We start from the raw sequence: 18,395 nt of genomic DNA, 5'->3' as shown, positions 1-18,395 counted from the left end.
CGCTAAAATCATCTAATACGTGTTGTTACCACCAGGTGGCTTTCCTTTTCATTTCCTAATTGGTAGGTACCTCTGGCCTCACTACCACAGGTAAGCGGTGTGACGTCAGGACTCCTCAGTTCGGCCACCCCAGGGGAGCAGGAAGATGGCTGACTACAGTGACAGAAGAATCAGTGGACATGTGCCAAGCACTTACCAGGTGTCAAGCTAACTTCTATTGGTTACTTTTTAAACCCTTGAAACAACCATTTTTGTTATACCCACTCCAGGAAGACTTAGCAAGGGCAGACAATTTGCTCTTGGTCACAGGATTCAAACCCAGATACAAGGACTCCATTGCCCATCTGTCATGCCACAACACTCAAAACTGAGTTAAACTCAAATTGGGTTACACAATAACACAAGAATTCCTCATAATGAAATCTGAAGTGTATGTCTAATTTCTCACTCCACTTCAACCAGTACAGAATCCCATCTCACCTGATCCAGCTGGACTAGTCCAGCAGCAAGGGAGACCATCTCAGTCTCCCCTATGCTTAGGTGAAAATGCATCTAAATGGATAACTGAACTATTTTGCACCATAAGACGAGTCTGCTTTTATTCGACCAGGGATTTCTCCTAACTTTTGAAGAGCATTTCACCCAGACTACCTTAGAAGGCAGTGGCAGCAAGATAACTAATAAGATGGACATGGTCTGAGTTTGAACTTGGGCTCCTGCAAGCAGCGCAGTCTTTGGCAAGTCAACTAACTTCTCTGAGCCTTCCTCTAAAATGAGGGTAACAACAGTATCTACTTCCAGAACTGTCGACAGGATTAAATGAGTTGATGAATATAAACTGCTTACTGAAGGCCTTGACAAAACAGATGTGCAGTGACTGTTCCCTGTTCTTACTATTAGGATTAGAAGCGGAAATAACAACCTGCACAGCCATTTTCCATGTGACCCTGGCAGGGAAGTTTCCAACAGTGGGAGTGGAACTTTTCAACCAGCTTGTAGCCCTGTGATGAAATTCTCTCATCCTTTACATTCTTCAGCCCTGGTATGGCATAATTTTCTGTGAAGTACCCAGTTCACTTCTGCTTTTAGGGGCATATATTTTATAGTGTAGCAGTTTAGAAACTTCAGAAACCCCACCTCAAAGATTATGCTCTCATTCACAAATGCCATCTCCACCTCTCCTGGGTACGTATGTTTTGATGTGTTTTTAGGTACATGTCCTAGTCACTGCTGATACATAATAAAACTGGGCAAGGAGAAGAACATGCCTAGAGACCAATGGTATTAGAGTCTACCCCAAAGTAAAAAATGACAATGTATAATAGAGCAGGATGACTATATGATAGCAAAATTTGTGAGAATTCAAACTGGGACCTGAACTTTGTCTTTCCTGTTAATTAATTCTAATACTTTGGCTACCTGATGTGAAGAACTGACTCACTGGAAAAGACCCTGATGCTGGGAAAGACTGACAGCAGGAGAAGGGGACAAAAGAGGATGATAATGTTTGGATGGCATCACTGACTCGATGGACATGAGTTTGAGTAGGCTCCAGGAGCTGGTGATGGACAGGGAAGTCTGGCATGCTGTAGTCCATGGCATTGCAAAGAGTCAGACATGACTGAGAGACTGAACTGAACTGAACTGACTGAACTACTTTGGGATTTTGCTGTAATGTCTTTATCTTTTTATTGATGGAACAGCAATGGGAAATTGAAAAAGGAAACTTATAAATGTCTCAAAGTGTTACCTAATTGATTCTTACATACTGCCAACAGTCAAAGCTTTTAAGGAGGTAACACTTTTCAGTAAAAATGAAACACTTCTAATTATTCTGTGTAACATGTTAGGGGGTTGGCCGCTATATGTCTCTTGCCCTAATAAATATGACTGAAAAGGAAACTGTATAACTATATGTAAGGTAAGGAATCAGTAGTACCAATAGAAAAAAAAATCTTCCGTTTTACTTAAGTACCATTGACACTGCCATACTAACAATGTGACTATCAGGAACAGCACAGAAAGAACAAACTGGATTATAGATTTAAAAACATGTCAATTATTTCATGACCAAATGTCAAACAGAAAGACTGCCTGAATGGCTCAGAAGTCTATCACATCACACCACATTTGGTGTACATCTAATAGCAGAAAAGTCATTTAACATTAAAGGCCTTTTCATATAGGTCAAGGTTGCTGGGGCTTGGTGTTTTATATCCTACAGCTTAAAGAATGCTCTAAATTCTAGGTTTTTTAACTTTTTAATCTTTGGGAAAGAAAACTAAAACTTTCTATAAACTCAGATTAATGCCTGCTAATGCACGGAAAAAAAAGAAAAACTAAAACCTTGCTCCTACTATAAAAACAAAATAGTGTGGCCTCTGTTTCTTTTCTGATAAGAGTCTTAAATACCAAACAGTTAACTGCATAATAACATTTACTGGCAGCCAGGCAGCCTGCTTAGCAGATATATAAAGCAGGTAAAAGGAGAAAAAGTTAATTTCTTGGCTGAATGATTCCATCGGTAGCTATAGGGCAAACCTGAAAGTCTTTTAGTAAAGTAGCAGTTGATTCTTCTATCAATCTGTAGCACACATACTCTTCCAAGGAAAGCATTAAATATGAAAATCATATCCCGTTATCATCTGTTTCCAGCTTTCAGCCCAGGAAGCTTTTCTTAATGAATGCTGCAGCCTAAGGAGCAAGCACGCTGTTGGCTTCTCTGAATAATGGAGTGATGCTCCCGGTTTTGCTTATTACAATATCGACTTGCTGAGGGGGTTTCACACATAGTCACAAGTGACTACTCTTGCCAGCATGCTCCAAGTTATTACAAGATGTTTTTAGACATTTCATCTAAAAGAGCTTTACTGCTTTTAGTGAAGAAAACATCTATGGTCTTGAACAGAATCATTTATATGGAGATAGGGAGGAGGATTAGAAGCCTGCATTACGGCAGATACATAGCAGAATTTATTTAAAGTATTCCTTGCCGTTCTTTTTTGTCTGCTGCTGAGATATGCAATCCTTTCTTTCCACTTTATCTATGAAAAGGTTAAAATGTACAAAATTATGTATACAAAGAAAAGCAGCAAAATGCCCATTTTGTTTACCGCTCATTTAAAATATTTCTGGAATGAAGAAAAAAGCAGCTACAAAGCATTATAAAAACACAATTTCATCTGCTAACAACACTGAGGTTTTCTTTGGGATATATCTCTTTTGCAGCCACAGTGACTGCCTTTCAGCAAGTTTAATTGAATTATACACTAAAGCAATACTCTATAAGCAAATGTCTTTAAATAATCATAGAGTGTAATCAAAAAGATCTCTGTAATAAGATGATCTTATTTAAAACAATCTTAAAACATGAACACTCCAAAAATCTTCTGTTAACAGAAAGTTTATCATTTTAACTTACTACCTTTTCTTTGTTTTCATCTTTCAGTTCACCTTTTTTCCCCAGGCTATCTTTTGAGAGTAATTGCATCTTCTTAATTTGAGTCTCAAATTCAATCTAAAAATAAACAAAGTTTGATTTTGTGGAGGATATTATTACAACCAACACCTGTCTATATTTTTCAGTCTTTACAACATAAAAGGAACAGTAAAGAGACAGTAGAAGCTGATATAGCTGAGAAATTCAGCTTATCTTAGAAACCACACAATTTCACAAACAACACATATCAAGAGCTGAATTCTGTAAAATGTTATATATTTTAAATAAAATAACATTGATGGAAGTTTTACTTAGCCTTTCATAAATTCAGGAAATAAAACCTTGATGATATTAAGCTATCATGAAAATCCAGTTATTTTATCATGAAAGTAACACATTAGATGATGTTCTCTGAAAAGTTCTGTCCTTAAAAAGGGAAAAGAAAGCAATCCTACTGATTTCTTATCTGAACGATATCTACATAGTATCCTGGTCCTATTCGTCACAGCCACTGAGTATATTATCTGCTAGACCATCAACTGGAAACACATGCCGTTTCTTAGGGATACACATGCCCTGTGGACATTTGTGATCAGCACTGTAGGCATCAGGTTTGCTCCGGCCCTAATAACTTAAAGATGTCAGTGTCACTATCATGCTCTAACTGATGAACGTGACTCCATTATGAAGTGACTTTTCCTTAAAAGCAAGGCATAGAAAGCACTTTGATTCATATGTTAGTAATTAAAGCCTTAAAAAGCCCTTGACTGTGGTCATCACAGATAATTTTCCATCATAGAACATTTTCCAAATGAGGCAGTGATGCTCTGCAATTAGAAACACACCTATGAGATAATAAATTAGAAAACTGTTTTCTCAGTTCTCAGTCTAAATACAAAATGGGCCCAAGTTTTTGTTTTGACACTCAAAAAGTGAACAGACAATAATAACCAAAATTGACTTGTCTCCCTCAAAATATCTTAAAATGTATTATATGATGGCCCATTTTTAGTAACAGTTAAGCAGGGACTTCTTTTTTCTCTATCACAGTGCAATTAACACAATAGATGGCAGTAATGATATAAAGAGATACCTAATTAAATCAAAGTTTAATAAGGCCAGTAAAAATGACAAAATAAGCCAAGAAAAGATAAAGAAGGCCATTAAGAAAATACAATTTACTTCTCTCTGTTCTATATCTACTCTTTTGAACTAAACAGATATTTAATTTTTAAGCCCAAGAGCTTTCAGCAGGCATCCTCTACAAATGCCAAGAGAAAATATCTTTAAAAAGAGATGAGGGGTGGTTTACAAAATAAACACCTCAAAATAAAGAGGTTTATTAAATAATAAGTTTTAAGCAAAAACTCTTTCTTCCTATGGCTTACAAATGTTTTCTTATACTCAAGGATTTCAGGGGAAGGAGACACAGGACCAGATAGGGACTCGCTCCCCGACCCTGGGGACCTTCCCTGAGCCCTGTCATGCCAGCCCCGTGCCTGGCACTTGAATGCAGGAGGCTAAAGTGGAGGCTGGCAATGCTCCTTATACGACCCTGGAAGCTTTCTGGGTGATCCTAGGTTCCAGCACCCCTGTCTCTGTGCTGAAGGCTCCTCAGGCCCTGGGGAAGCTGTTCTGCCCACAGGAGCACATAGGTAATGGAACCTCACCCTCTGTACCTCTCCCCCATCAGCTCTCAACCAGTGATGCTTAGCAGCCGGGAGATGCATCTCCCAAATGCTCTGAACCACTCAGTGGAGCATCCCTGTGGGATTAATCTCCATGTGCCGACTGGAGCTGACTTAACACCCTGCTTTGGTCACCTGTCCTTCCTTGTCTCAGCTACCCACCTGCAGCATCCTTGCACTTCCCATGAAAGCCACTAACAGCCAGACCCTGTCTCAGGATCAGCTTCAGAGAAGAGCCAAACAGACAAGACCAAAGGACACCTGAGGAAAAATGCTAATGACAAGCTGCCACGGTGGGGAGTGGGGGTGGAGGGGGAGGATGAAGGGGGCAGGAAAGGGAGGGGGAGCATGTCTTCACAGCACCACTGATTCTCTGGTTTACATTCATGAACTGAGCCTTAAGCACTCTACCTGAATACTGAGAGGGGAAAACCTGAAGGGCTGTAGTTAAGACTATTAGCTGAGCACAGCCAGCCTGCAAATCTTGGCTTCTAAGTACCCCTCTGCACTCAAACTGGTACAGAGCTGCACTGTGAGCTGTACTCACAGTTCCTCACATAAGAGCCTAATTCCAGGTCTGAGGCAGGGAAGCAGAAGGTAAACCTGGAACATCCTGTCAAAAGGACAGGAAAATGTGAAGAGCAAAAGAATAATTATAGTAACTGATAACGTAATGATGAAATAAAAATTCACAAGCCCACAGTGAATTGTGGGAGGGAGAAGGAGGAAAGAAAGGTCTTCATGAAATGCCAGCTAACAAAGGTATTGACAGAAGATAAGATCAAATTAGAAACATTTCACAACTTCCACTATAACTGATTCAGGCATCATTAATGGATCCTAAAACCACTAGGCAAAAGGCTGCTGAGGAACAAGGTATTCCCAAGATGCCAAGCCACCACTCTGCAGATTATTTACTAATTGTCAAAGCAGAGAAAGGTACCTTACGATAGAGAGACCTACAGACTGCCGTATTAACCAAGACATCAAACTCAGCCTCGTTCAAGCAGGACCACCCGGCATCATAGCTCATGTACCTCCTGACCGGATACATCAGGGTGTATATAACTTCAGCCATGACTATTTAAATTTAACTAACACCAAAACTCAGTCCTCAGTGTCCCAAGCTACATTTTAAGTGCTCAACACCACGTATGGCTAGTGGCAACTGTATCAGACAGCATCTATAGAGAGAAGGTTCCCATCGCCACAAAGCCCTACTGGGAGGTGCTAGTCTAGGCTGAATTTCTAGTTCACAAGAAATACAGGGAACACTACACAAGTTAAATGACACCCCAAAAAAATAACAAGTCAAATTCAGAATGTAAGTCATCCTACAAACGACTGGACTGCCTTCTTCAAAAAGGCAGTATCATTTGGAAAAAAAAAAAAGGAAGAGTGGTAGGAGACCAAATCAGATTAACAGATTAAAAAAAGAACACAATAACAAATATAACATGTGAACCCTGGTTGGCTCCTGGTCTGGAAAAACAGACTTTTGAAGGGACCTGCAGAAACTAAAATATCAACTGAATATTAAATATTATAGAATCATTAGTAATCTTCTTAGATGTGATAATGGTATGATTACGGAGGAGACTGTCCTTGTTTTTGGAGAATCCACACTTAAGTATTTAGGGGAGAAACGTCATGGTTTCTGCAGCTTGCTTTCAATGGCTCAGGAATAAATACACACACACAGACACTGGCCAAGCAAACATAGCAAAATATTTATAACTGTTGTAAATATTTATATTTATAACTGGATAAATCACAAGATGTCAGTTCATTTAGGCTGCTATAATAAAACAGTGCTGGTTGGGCGGCTCAGGAATTGTTTATGAGTTGTGGAGGCTGGAAGCCAAGATCAAGGTGGTCTTCTGGAGAGAGCCCCCATCCTGGTTCAGAGGTACCATCTTCTCACTGTGTCCTCAGGTGGAAGGGGCCAGGAGTGCCCTGGAGCCTCTGCTATGAGGCACTAATCCCATTCATGAGAGTCCCACTCTTGTGACTTAAGCACCTCTCAAAGGCCCCATCCACTAATAATACACTTTTGTGGGGTTAGGATTTCAACATATGAATTTGGGCAGGGTGACACAAACGTTCAGACCATAGCATGAATGTTTATTACAATAATTCTTTTCCTGCATACTTAAAACTTCTATAATACAAGGCTGGGGGGAAAGTTCAAGAGGGAAAAAAAGGAGTGCTGAAGCCAACTTCTCCTGTAACTGGTGAGCAGGTGGGTTAAGTCAGGTAAAAGCCCTGAGCAGCACAAATAGTGAGAAAAGAGGCCTCGCCCTCCACACTTGGCACAGTTTGTCAAGCAGCCTAAGGGAGTGGGGAGCCAGGGTGAGAGATGGCAGGGAAGGGGAAGCTATTCTGATTCTCAGACTCGATGGGCATGAGGACCAACTCCTTGGACCAGTTCTCCCTCTCAGTTTCCTCCTGACACCTGGCCTGCCCAGAACAGAGGGACCCACGCCAGAGAAAAAGAACCCTCTGAAGAAGAAGCCAGTCTCTGCAAGATATCCTGATGATGCCAAGAAATACCAGGTACCAGGTGAGGGGCCAGGTATGGCTAGTGGCCATGCCTGTTTAAGTTAACCACCTGTATAGTATAACAAAGCACAGACATTCCAGTAACTCAACTAAAGCAGAAATCTGAGAACATGCAATTTCAACTTGTCTGATCAAAATGTGGCCATATGGTAACTAATTCCTGGAAAAAAACTGACAGTTAATCTTCTGGATAAACCACCTAACATTAGTGACTGTCACAGATCTGAAACTTATTCTCGCCATTCCCAATCTTAGCAAAAAAGGACAAGAAAACAAAAACATAAACAAAAAACAGTACAAAACACCACCTTCAGTTCTTGCAGCTTCTCTAAACTTGCAGTAATGTTAGCTTGGATCCGCTCGAACTGCTGTAAATATTCTTGGTTTCGAATACGAGCCTTCTTTTCTGATTCACATATTTCCTTCAGGTACTTCTTTAGCTTTATATACTTCAGCTTAGCTCTAGAAAAGTAAAAGCAGATTTTTAAACAATGGCGTTAGACTTGGACAAATCTAAGGATTTGCTTTAACAAAACTGTTAATGAGACAGTGTATTCTTAGATATTTTACCCAAATGCTGCAGCCTAAAGGACAGAATGTATATGCATCTTTAGAGAGGAAATTAATGCAACATCACTGAGGTATCACCTCTAGGCATAACTCTCCTGAGAAATGGATACAAGACCACATTACACCACTCACACATAAAGATTTACATGGATTTCTTTCTCAAAATTAAGTGTGGTGTCAAAAGCAAGGGTCTATGTGGCCCTGTGCAGGTGAACAGCCCATTAGCATTCTTTTATGCGACAGACAGCTTCAAAACTACCTGTTCATGCTGCTGCTGGTGCTGCTAAGTTGCTTCAGTTATACCCGACTCTGTGCGACCCCACAGACGGCAGCCCACCAGGCTCCACCATTCCTGGGGTGCTCTAGGCAAGAACACTGGAGTGGGTTGCCATTTCCTCCTCCAATGCATGAAAGTGAAAAGTGAAAGTGAAGTCACTCAGTTGTGTCCCACTCTTAGCGACCCCATGGACTTGCAGCCTACCAGGTTCTCCGTCCATGGGATTTTCCAGGCAAGAGTACTGGAGTGGGTTGCCATTGCCTTCTCCTACCTGCTCATATAGAAACAGAATTAAAGTATACACTATAACTCATAAACATTTTTTAAAATTTAGAAATTTAAAGTGCTCCAAAAGGTCTCATTTAGATATTTTAAATTTTTGTTAGAAACTGTAATAATGCACTGTATTATGAAAATATTTTATAATAACAAATGGATTGTAACTCTGCTCAAATTGTGAAGAAACGTTTCAATTCAGCTCAGTCACTCAGTTGTGTCCGACTCTTTGCGACCCCATGGACTGCAGCATGCCAGGCCTCCCTGTCCATCACCAAGTCCCGGAGCCTACTCAAACTCACGTTCATCAAATCCACCCAACCATCTCATCCTCTGTTGTCCCCTTCTCCTCCTGCCTTCAATCTTTCTCAGCATCAGGGTCTTTTCCAATGTGTCAGTTCTTCACATCAGGTGGACAAAGTAATGGAGTTTCAGCTTCAGAATCAGTCCTTCCAGTGAATATTCAGGACTTATTTCCTTTACAATGGACTGGTTGGATCTCCATGCAGTCCAAGGGACTCTCAAGAGTCTTCCAACACCACAATTCAAAAGCATCAATTCTTCAGCATTCAACTTTCTTAACAGTCCAACTCTCACATCCATATCTATGACTACTGGAAAAACCACAGCTTTGACTAGATGGGCCTTTGTTGGCAAAGTATGTTTCTGCTTTTTAATATACTGTCTAGGTTGGTCATAGCTTTTCTTCCAAGGAGCAAGCGTCTTTTAATTTCATGGCTGCAGTCACCATATGCAGTGATTTCGGAGCCCCCCAAAATAAAGAAATGTTTGGAAACTCCAAAATAAGATACCACATAACCCTGCCTACCATTTTGCTAAAAGGTCAGCTATAATAATTATGCCTTAGTCATTCACAGATTCACTATGTTTAAATTGTGACCCAAAAGATAAGACTATAATGTGTCTTATTTTTAAGATATTTAAGCAAAATAGATTCCTGAAATTACACAAATACCAAATAGTGAAAATATAGTAATTTTTAAAATCTATTTTAATCAAATTTATTCTTACACTTGATAGTTACTATATGCAATTGCAGTGTTTACTTGAAACATTTACACATCAGAAATAAGGAATAGTAACAGGACTACAACGATGGTTTTTGTAACATATATTAGGGTTAAATTTTTATTGTTGTTTACTCGCTAAGTCATGTCCGACTCTTTGCGACCCCATGGACTGTATAGCCTGCCAGGCTCCTCTGTCCATAGGATTTTCCAGGCAAAAATCCTGGAGTGGGTTGCCATTTCTTTCTCCATATTATCTTCCTGATCCAGGGATCAAACCCAAGTCTCCTGCACTGCAGGCAGATTCTTTACCATCTGAGCTAGGCAAACTGGTCTTAAAAATTTTCTGCTGTCATATCTTACCTGCATATATCAGACTGATGATATTCATAAAGTTCCTTTTCCAGGTCCAATCTCTTCTTTTCGCTATAATAAAGAAATATTTTGTGAATAAATTACACTGGTCAGTAACAGGCAGTCAAATTTAGAACATGATCTCCTTTTTGAAAATGCTTCTCTGGTCTGAAGTGAAAAGAAAGTGAAAGTCGCTCAGTCATGTGAGACTCTGCGACCCTCCCAGCTGCCTCTGTCTATGGAATGCTCCAGGCAAGAATATTCGAATGGATAGCTGTTCTTTCCCTTCTCTAGGGGATCCTCTCAACCCAGGGGTTGAACCCAGGTATTCCGCATTGCAGGCGGATTCTTTATTGTTTGAGCCACCAAGGAAGCCCAAGAATACTGGAGCCTATCGCCTCTCCAGGGGCTCTTCCTAACCAGCTGAGTTACTAGGGTAACCCTCTCTGTTTAAGAAGCAGAAAATGTCAGCTGTATTTGAAATTCAAGACACAAAAGAACTAGGGAAGTCAAAAAGCAGAAAGGACACCAGTATGAAGCAAAAAGAACAAGCTTTTCGAAGTAAATGTGGAAATGCAGTGAGAAAAGCCTGGAAAGCAGGTTCATTCACTCCACAGTATTATTTCTTGAGTGCCTTCATGAACCAGGCTCTGCTCTAGCCCTGGAGATTGACTTGGTGAATAAACCAACTAAGGCTCCTACTCTAAAGCAGTGACATTCAAGAGGTAAGGACAGACAATACACAAGATAAACATGTAAAATACAACATGGCCAGCATCTCTGAGAGCTATGAGGATTCTACCAGGTCTAGACACGAGGCTACCCTAAATCCTTCCTGGACCTCAGGTTGGGGGCTCATTCTGTTTTCCACCAGACGGGCCTGGGCAGGGCCTCATGGCTGTCAGGAAGGGGTCACTGAGAAGCAGACCTGGCCTCACTCACATTTAGGGGACATCAGGTCCCTGACACCACAACTGTGATCTGGGGGTGTTTCCTTGTATAACCTGGAAACACCATCATGATGGGTCACTGACTGCCATTCCCAGGAGCTACGCCACGCAGGCTTCTGAGCTTCTGATGAGTGCTGGCAGGAAGCTGGAGGACTGAGTGGGCATGCCCACCTGCATACCTGGTCTGATGAGAAGCAGGGGAAACTGGGCAGCAGAAATGGTGGCAGTGGCCAAAACCCAGGGGCTGGAGGGGAAAACCGCTGAACAGGAAGCCATTCCCGCCTCAAAAAGAGCCCTGGGGAGGTTCAACCGCAGACTCTGCTCAGTGACCACCAGAGTAACAGCTTCAACTGAAGCCATGCTGCTAACACTAAGCTGACATTAACTAAGGGTGAAAAAGAAATCATATAATGTCTTTAAACAAACAAACAAACAAAAAGACTGTGAATCAAAGACAAGGATTCCAGCAAAGGAAGGGCTCAGTGGCTTCCCGTGGGAAAGGGCTGAGGCACGGTCACTTGGGAGCCCTTGATTGTTAGCTTCTATTTTCCTTCAGTCATTTTTTCCCCTTAAAACCCCCAAAGGTCATACTGTTAGCTTTAGTATAAGTAAATTTCTCTGCTTAGCGTAATCTAGAATGAAAACCACTATTTAGCCAAAATTCTTTCAAAGGGAAAATGGTGTCCAAAACCCAAACACCTAATCCCTGCTTGTGGAACACAACCCATTCCTTAGCTGGGAAGTGCCTATGTTTAAAAAAGAAAAAAAATTGTAGAATCACAAATTTTTAAACTAGTAGCTTCAAACAGATCTTTACTTTCTCATTACTAAGAGTGAACGTGAAGCAAATATGGCATAACGGCTTCCATGTTAGAAATTTTTATTCCCCGTCTAAGATTTTACAATCAGTATGATAACAAGGATTGGCTGACTGGACAGTGTAAGCAGTTTAACACTAAATGACGAGAGCAGAAGATCCTTAAACATGGCTATGACTTTTGTCCCTGATGTCCTGCTTCAGGCCTATGGTGTTCCTACCAGGAAAGCGTAATCATTGTCTGTTTACGAGGAACCATCAGATGGACCCAGCTGAAGGGTTATCCTCTGGGATGAGAGGTGTAGCCTATGAAACTGTGAGGAACACAAAAGACAGGTCAAGACAGAGGAATGTGTCCAGACTGGGAGAGGCTGGAGAGACTCGTTAACACAGGTTCACAGGTGGAATCCTGGACCAGGAAAAAAAAGGTGTTAGGACAGCTGCTGAAATCTGATTGGGGTGTCCAGGAACACAAAAGAGGAATGTGTCCAAACTGGAAGAGGCTGGAGAGACACGTTAACACAGGTTCACAGGTGGAATCCTGGACCGGAAAAAAAGGTGTTAGGACAGCTGCTGAAATCTGACTGGGGTTTGTGGATTGGTGTATCGATGTCAGTTTCCTGACAAGAAGGGTTATATGGTAACCGTGTCAGGGCATCACATGCCTGCCCTTCTCAAATGGTCTGGACAAGTCTCGTGCTTTTAGACAGGCAGACAAATAGAAAGGGGGAACGAAAATGAAGTAAAATGTTAAGAGTTGAGAAATCAGGCTGAGGGGAATATTAGAGGTTTTTGTCCTATTTACCTGCAACTTTTCTGTAAGCTTGACCTTTTTTCAAAATAATTTTAAAAATTCACCTATGACCTCACATGGAAAAGGACCACAGTCTTTACAGAAATCCATCATCTCTCAAACAACCAGTTCTTTTCAATAAAGAATGTAAAACTTCTTTGTTCCTACTCTATCTTCACTACACAGACATCCACTGGTCACACTTCTCTACTGTAACACTTCAAAAACTAAAAAATCACAGTCAAACACCTCTTGGCCTTCTAATTCCAGACAAAATGATGCCGATTTCATTAACTCTTCATCACAGGCTCATTTTTCTAAACACATCCACACGGCAGCACCCTGACACTGACTTTCCTATCTGTTCTTCTAAATCTAAGACTTAAGATATTTACCCCAACAAAAAAGCCAGAGAAAGGCTTATTGGGAGAATCATCTTGCAATTTCTGCACCTTAAATCTCTATTTCAAAATCTTTAAATACCCAGCCCTGGGATGTATATTCACAGGTCCCAGTTTCCATCACCTCATCCTAGACCTGGACCTTTCAAAGTTTTACACACCTGGGTGGTCCTCAAAGCACAGCCACGAGCTTTAGTTTTCTCCTTATAAGCCACTTGTTATTCTGTTTTTGTCTCAATACCATCTTCAGCTTTACTCAACAAATATCTTAGCATCAATTTCTGGACTATTATGGTATCTCACTCTGAATCAACACGGGCACTGAAAAAACTAAGGCTGATTAATAGCCTTTCAAAGGGATGTTTTTATATGATTGTAAGAGCCTATTCCACATTTATGTTGCTATCATGCTTGTGGCACTAGATACATTGTAACAAATCACTGCATCAGGCTCTTTTAGATTCAGTGACTGGCTTTCATCACAATGCGGAGGAAACACCTTATACAAAAAGGAAAAAATTCAGAATATGAAATTACATCTATATATGACAACAGCTAAGACAATGTGGGTTAGAAATACACTATTTACGAAGTGGACTGCCAGGAGTTGGTGATGGACAGGGAGGCCTGGCGTGCTACAGTCCAGGGGGTTGCAAAGAGTTGGACACGACTAAGCAACTGACCTGAACTAAACACTGCAATGGCCCACCTCTTAAAAGAACCAAGAAAAGGCAAGTTGTTTTTTCTCTTTCATTCCCAAGACACTTTCAGACTGACAAACCAGCTGTGACTACCTGGGGTTGCAGACATCAAAACAACTCCAGTTTTAGGAGACAAAGGTCCTTACGGTGACTGGGACTGGTCAAACAAACAGGTACATCCAAACACTGAAATAGGATATAGACAATAATATTCATTGCTCATTGCTTTGCAAAACTAACAGCTTTCAACTCTCTTTTACTTTAAGGCTCACTGCTCTCAGTTCAGTTCAGCTGCTCAGTCATGTCTCACTCTTTCCTACCCCATGGACTGCAACATGCCAGGCCTCCCTGTCCATTGCCAACCCCCAGAGTTTACTAAACTCATGTCCATTGAGTTGGTGATGCCATCCAACCATCTCACCCTCTGTTGTCCCCTTCTCCTCCGGCCTTCAATCTTTCCCAGCATCAGGTCTTTTCGAATGAGTCAGTTCTTTGCATCAGGTGGCCAAAGTATTGGGGTTTCAGCTTTAGCATCATTCCTTCCAATGAATATTCAGGACTGATCTCCTTTAGGATTGACTGGTTGGATCTCCTTGCAGTTCAAGGGACTCTCAAGAGTCTTCTCCAACACCACAGGTCAAAAGCATCAATTCTTCAGTGCTCAGCTTTCTTGGTCCAACTCTCACATCCATACATGACCACTGGAAAAACCACAGCTTGGACTAGAAAGACCTTTGTTGGCAAAGTAATGTCTCTGCTTTTTAATATACTGTCTAGGTTGCTCATAACTTTTCTTCCAAGGAGCAAGCATCTTTTAATTTCATTGCTACAGTCACCATCTGCAGTGATTTTGGAGCCCCCCAAAAATAAAGTCTGTCACTGTTTCCACTGTTTCCCCATCTATTTGCCATGAAGTGATGGGACCAGATGCCATGATCTTCGTTTTCTGAATGTTGAGCTTTAAGCCAACTTTTTCACTCACCTCTTTCACTTTCATCAAGAGGCTCTTTAGTTCTTCTTCACTTTCTGCCATAAGGGTGGTATCATCTGCATATGTGAGTTATTGATATTTCTCCTGGCAATCTTGATTCCAGCTTGTGCTTCTTCCAGCCCATTGTTTCTCATGATGTACTCTGCATATAAGTTAAATAAGCAGGTTGACAATATACAGCCTTGACGTACTCCTTTACCAGTTTGGGACCAGTCTGTTGTTCCATGTCCAGTTCTAACTGTTGCTTCCTAATGTGCATACAGATTCCTCAGGAGGCAGGTCAGGTGGTTTGGTATTCCCATCTCTTGAAGAATTTTCCACAGTTTGTTGTGATCCACACAGTCAAAGGCTTTGGCATAGTCAATAAAGCAGATGTTTTTCTGGAACTCTTGCTTTTTCGATGATCCAACTGATGTTGGCAATTTGATCTCTGGTTCCTCTGCCTTTTCTAAATCCAGCTTGAACACATGGAAGTTCACAGTTCACGTACTGCTGAAACCTGGCTTGGAGAATTTTGAGCATTACTTCACTAGAGTGTGAGATGAGTGCAATTGTGCGGTAGTTTGATCATTCTTTGGTATTGCCTTTCTTTGGGACTGGAATGAAAACCGACCTTTTCCAGTCCTGTGGCCACTGCTGAGTTTTCCAAATTTGCTGGCATATTGAGTGCAGCACTTCTACAGCATTATCTTTTAGGATTTGAAATAGCTCAACTGGAATTCCATCACCTCTACTCGCTTTTCGTAGTGATACTCCCTAAGGCCCACTTGACTCTGCATTCCAGGATGTCTGGCTCTAGGTTGGTGATCACACCATTGTGATTATCTGGATCATGAAGATCTTTTTTGTATAGTTCTTCTGTGTATTGTTGCCACCTCTTCTTAATATCTTTTGCTCCTGTTAGACAAAACAGAATCTCACTGCTCTACTAAACAAACAAAAAAAATCTCCGGCCTTACTTTACCTCAAAGCCCCTATCTCTGGTGATGAACAGGTCAGAGAAGCTGAATGACCAGCTCAAGGTCACATAACTATTCATGGACTAGAACCTTGGTTTCTACATTTTTCCTGCAGTTTTCTCTGCCTCCAAAGTTATTTGCCTCTGCGTTTATTACCTATGCATTAGAGTTAGTTAGGGACTTTTAAAATGAAAAATGAATACCCACAGTAACAGATTTGTACTGACTCAAAAATGAAAAAAAACCTCCAAAGGCAGAACCGTGAATAGGCTATAAAGCATGACTCAGATTCCTTATATAATTTCAACAGCCTCACCTTGCTTAACAGTGCAACCATTAAGTATTAAACATAAAGTGAATAATAATCGTTACACAGTTATCATACCATAAGGACTATAAACGGCCAGGTGTTCTGAGCACAGGAAACAAAAATGATAACTCACAATTAACTTCATTTTTGTTTTAATGGTATCATTCAAACTAGTAACATTTTAAAATTAGAACCTGGGTTAAGGGGGACTTCCCTGGTGGTCCAATGGTTAAGACTCTGCACTTCTAATGCAGGGGTTGTGGGTTTGATCCCTGGTCCGGACCACATGGTAAGACCAAAAAATTAAAATAAAATAAAAATAAAATTAGAACATGGGTTAAGAGATACAAATAACTCAAGGCCTGGGGTAAGGAAGCCACTCTTAACAATGAGCCCTTTAAGTGTATGATGCACAGAGCAATGTTTTGTCTCTTAATTATCAGGTGTGTGCATTTAATACCATTTTTGAAATATCATGATGCCAGTTTTCCTGATTGACCGGAAAATGGTCACTATTTAGTGGTAAATGAGTGGCTACTCAGTTCTACATAACATTCACAACTCCTGGACACTAGCTGGTTGACATTTCTACTCATTCAATAAACATGTAGCCAGTCCCTCTGCCATTTCAGGTACTCTAACATGAGCTGAAGGTCCAGCTCTATATGGCTCCTGTCCTCCTGGAATTCTCAGAGTAGGCAGGATACGAGTCACTTGATGCATTACCTAGAAGTTTTGAAGAATGTGCATAAGTCAGGAATTGGTTGATTCACACTTGGCACAGGGAAGGCACTATAAGAAGTGATTTTTTTTTTTTTAAGTTGGAGGAGAGGTGAGTGGCTGGGTAGGTGGGCAGTGGTATGTCAGAAAGAAAACAGGATGTAGAAAAGGATTGAGAGTTAAACAAAATAAATAATAATAAATTAAAAGGTGAGGAAGATTAAGGAGGCCTGTTGCAGATGCTCTATAAATAATATGACAGGAATTAAATTTAGCATAGGATGAATACAATTCCTTTTCAAAACCAGTAACTTCTGCCTTTACCTTACATGTAACTATTGTCATTTCAGAATCATCACAGTGCGCAGCACCCCTCTTCAGTAAAATGACTCTGTAACTTTTAAACACTCATTAAAGGTGCTATTTATCAAGAGATCCAAAATTCTATTTCCTTTCTTGTCGACTAATGAGATTTCCAACTCCGATTAACTTAGCAGCTAAATAATAGCTTCAACAACTAATCTTTTATGTAGATATTTATAGTAAATTGCTGTGTAATTTTCTTTCTTTACAGTGATCAAGCGGTTTTCAGTGATTCTCATCTTTTCATGTCTTAAGCAACGTATCACGAACCATCTTAAAGTCGGGACATCTCCCGCTGGAAATTTGGCCCTGTAAAAAGTCTCGTGCATTTAAACAGGGCGCATGTTTGACAAACACACACACACACACACACATACTCTCCCGCCTGCGTTCCTGGGCCTGTCATCACCGAGGGGGTGCAGCTGTCAGGACTGGATGACAACCTGAAGGGCTGGGAAGGGGGCGTGTGGAAGGGGACCAGAGAAACTCACACGCTTTGATTGAGAGTGACAGGCAGGAGACTCCGGCTCTCACTTCTGGGAGCATCCAGGGACATTCCCGCGGGGGACCTCCCACGGAGTGGGGGCAGTGTCTCCGGTAAACTCAGTCCTTGGGGAGTTCGGGGGACAGGGCTGGTCTGGACTCCGGCCCAGGGGAACCGTGGTCGGGGGCGGGGCTCCCATGGATCCCGGGGCCGGCCGACTCCCCGCCCCCGCCCCAGCTAGGCCGTACCTGTCCCGCAGCCCTTGCTGGAGGTGGGCCACCTGCTCGTAGTAGTCGGGGCTCGGAAGCGCGGAGGCCCCGCGCGTCCCGCCGCCGCGGCCGCTCCGCTCAGCCATGGGACGGTTGGGGTCCTGGCTGTCCCCGGCGACGGCCCCGACATGCACCGCGAGCCGACACGGCGCCCAAACGCCGCGCAGGAGGCGGGGCTCGGCTCCGTGGAGGGGCGGGGCAGACGGCCAGGAGGGGCGGGGAGCGGCGCCGTGAGGGGCGGGGCAAACAGCCTTGGGGGCGGGACGCCGTGCAGGGGCGGGGCAGACGGCCAAGAGGGCTGGGGCGAGGAGCTGTGGAGGGCGGGGCACACCCCTCGGGGTCGGGACGCCCTGCAGGGGCGCGGCTGACGGCCAAGAGGGGCGGGACAGACGGCCAAGAGGGGCGGGGCGCCTTGGAAGAGGGCGGGCCGAGTCTGCACGCGG

At 42.2% G+C, this 18,395-nt stretch overlaps 1 protein-coding gene across 13 annotated transcripts in view; it reads right to left on the bottom strand.

Moving 5' to 3' along the window:
• Positions 1 to 18,089, bottom strand: part of KIZ (kizuna centrosomal protein) — an 88,012-nt gene extending 69,923 nt beyond the window's left edge. For 3 of the 13 annotated variants that reach the window (XM_015099666.4, XM_015099668.4, XM_042229633.2), the window contains exons 1-4: positions 17,932 to 18,089; positions 10,204 to 10,266; positions 7,998 to 8,151; positions 3,422 to 3,517 (exon numbers count right to left, since the gene is read on the bottom strand). In XM_015099666.4, the coding sequence (XP_014955152.2) occupies positions 3,422 to 3,517; positions 7,998 to 8,151; positions 10,204 to 10,266; positions 17,932 to 18,038 (420 nt within the window). In that variant the 5' untranslated portion in view covers positions 18,039 to 18,089. Of the gene's footprint in view, positions 1 to 3,421; positions 3,518 to 7,997; positions 8,152 to 8,740; positions 8,808 to 10,203; positions 10,267 to 14,277; positions 15,745 to 17,690 lie in introns of all 13 variants that reach the window. The other 10 variants (XM_015099667.4, XM_027976773.3, XM_060396871.1 and 7 more) reach the window with 7 other exon arrangements.
• Between the last annotated feature and the right edge of the window lie 306 nt (positions 18,090 to 18,395).

This window comes from Ovis aries, chromosome 13 (assembly GCF_016772045.2).
Source record: "Ovis aries strain OAR_USU_Benz2616 breed Rambouillet chromosome 13, ARS-UI_Ramb_v3.0, whole genome shotgun sequence".
Classification (NCBI taxonomy): Eukaryota; Metazoa; Chordata; class Mammalia; order Artiodactyla; family Bovidae; genus Ovis; species Ovis aries.
This window is presented reverse-complemented; position numbering and strand designations above follow the sequence as displayed.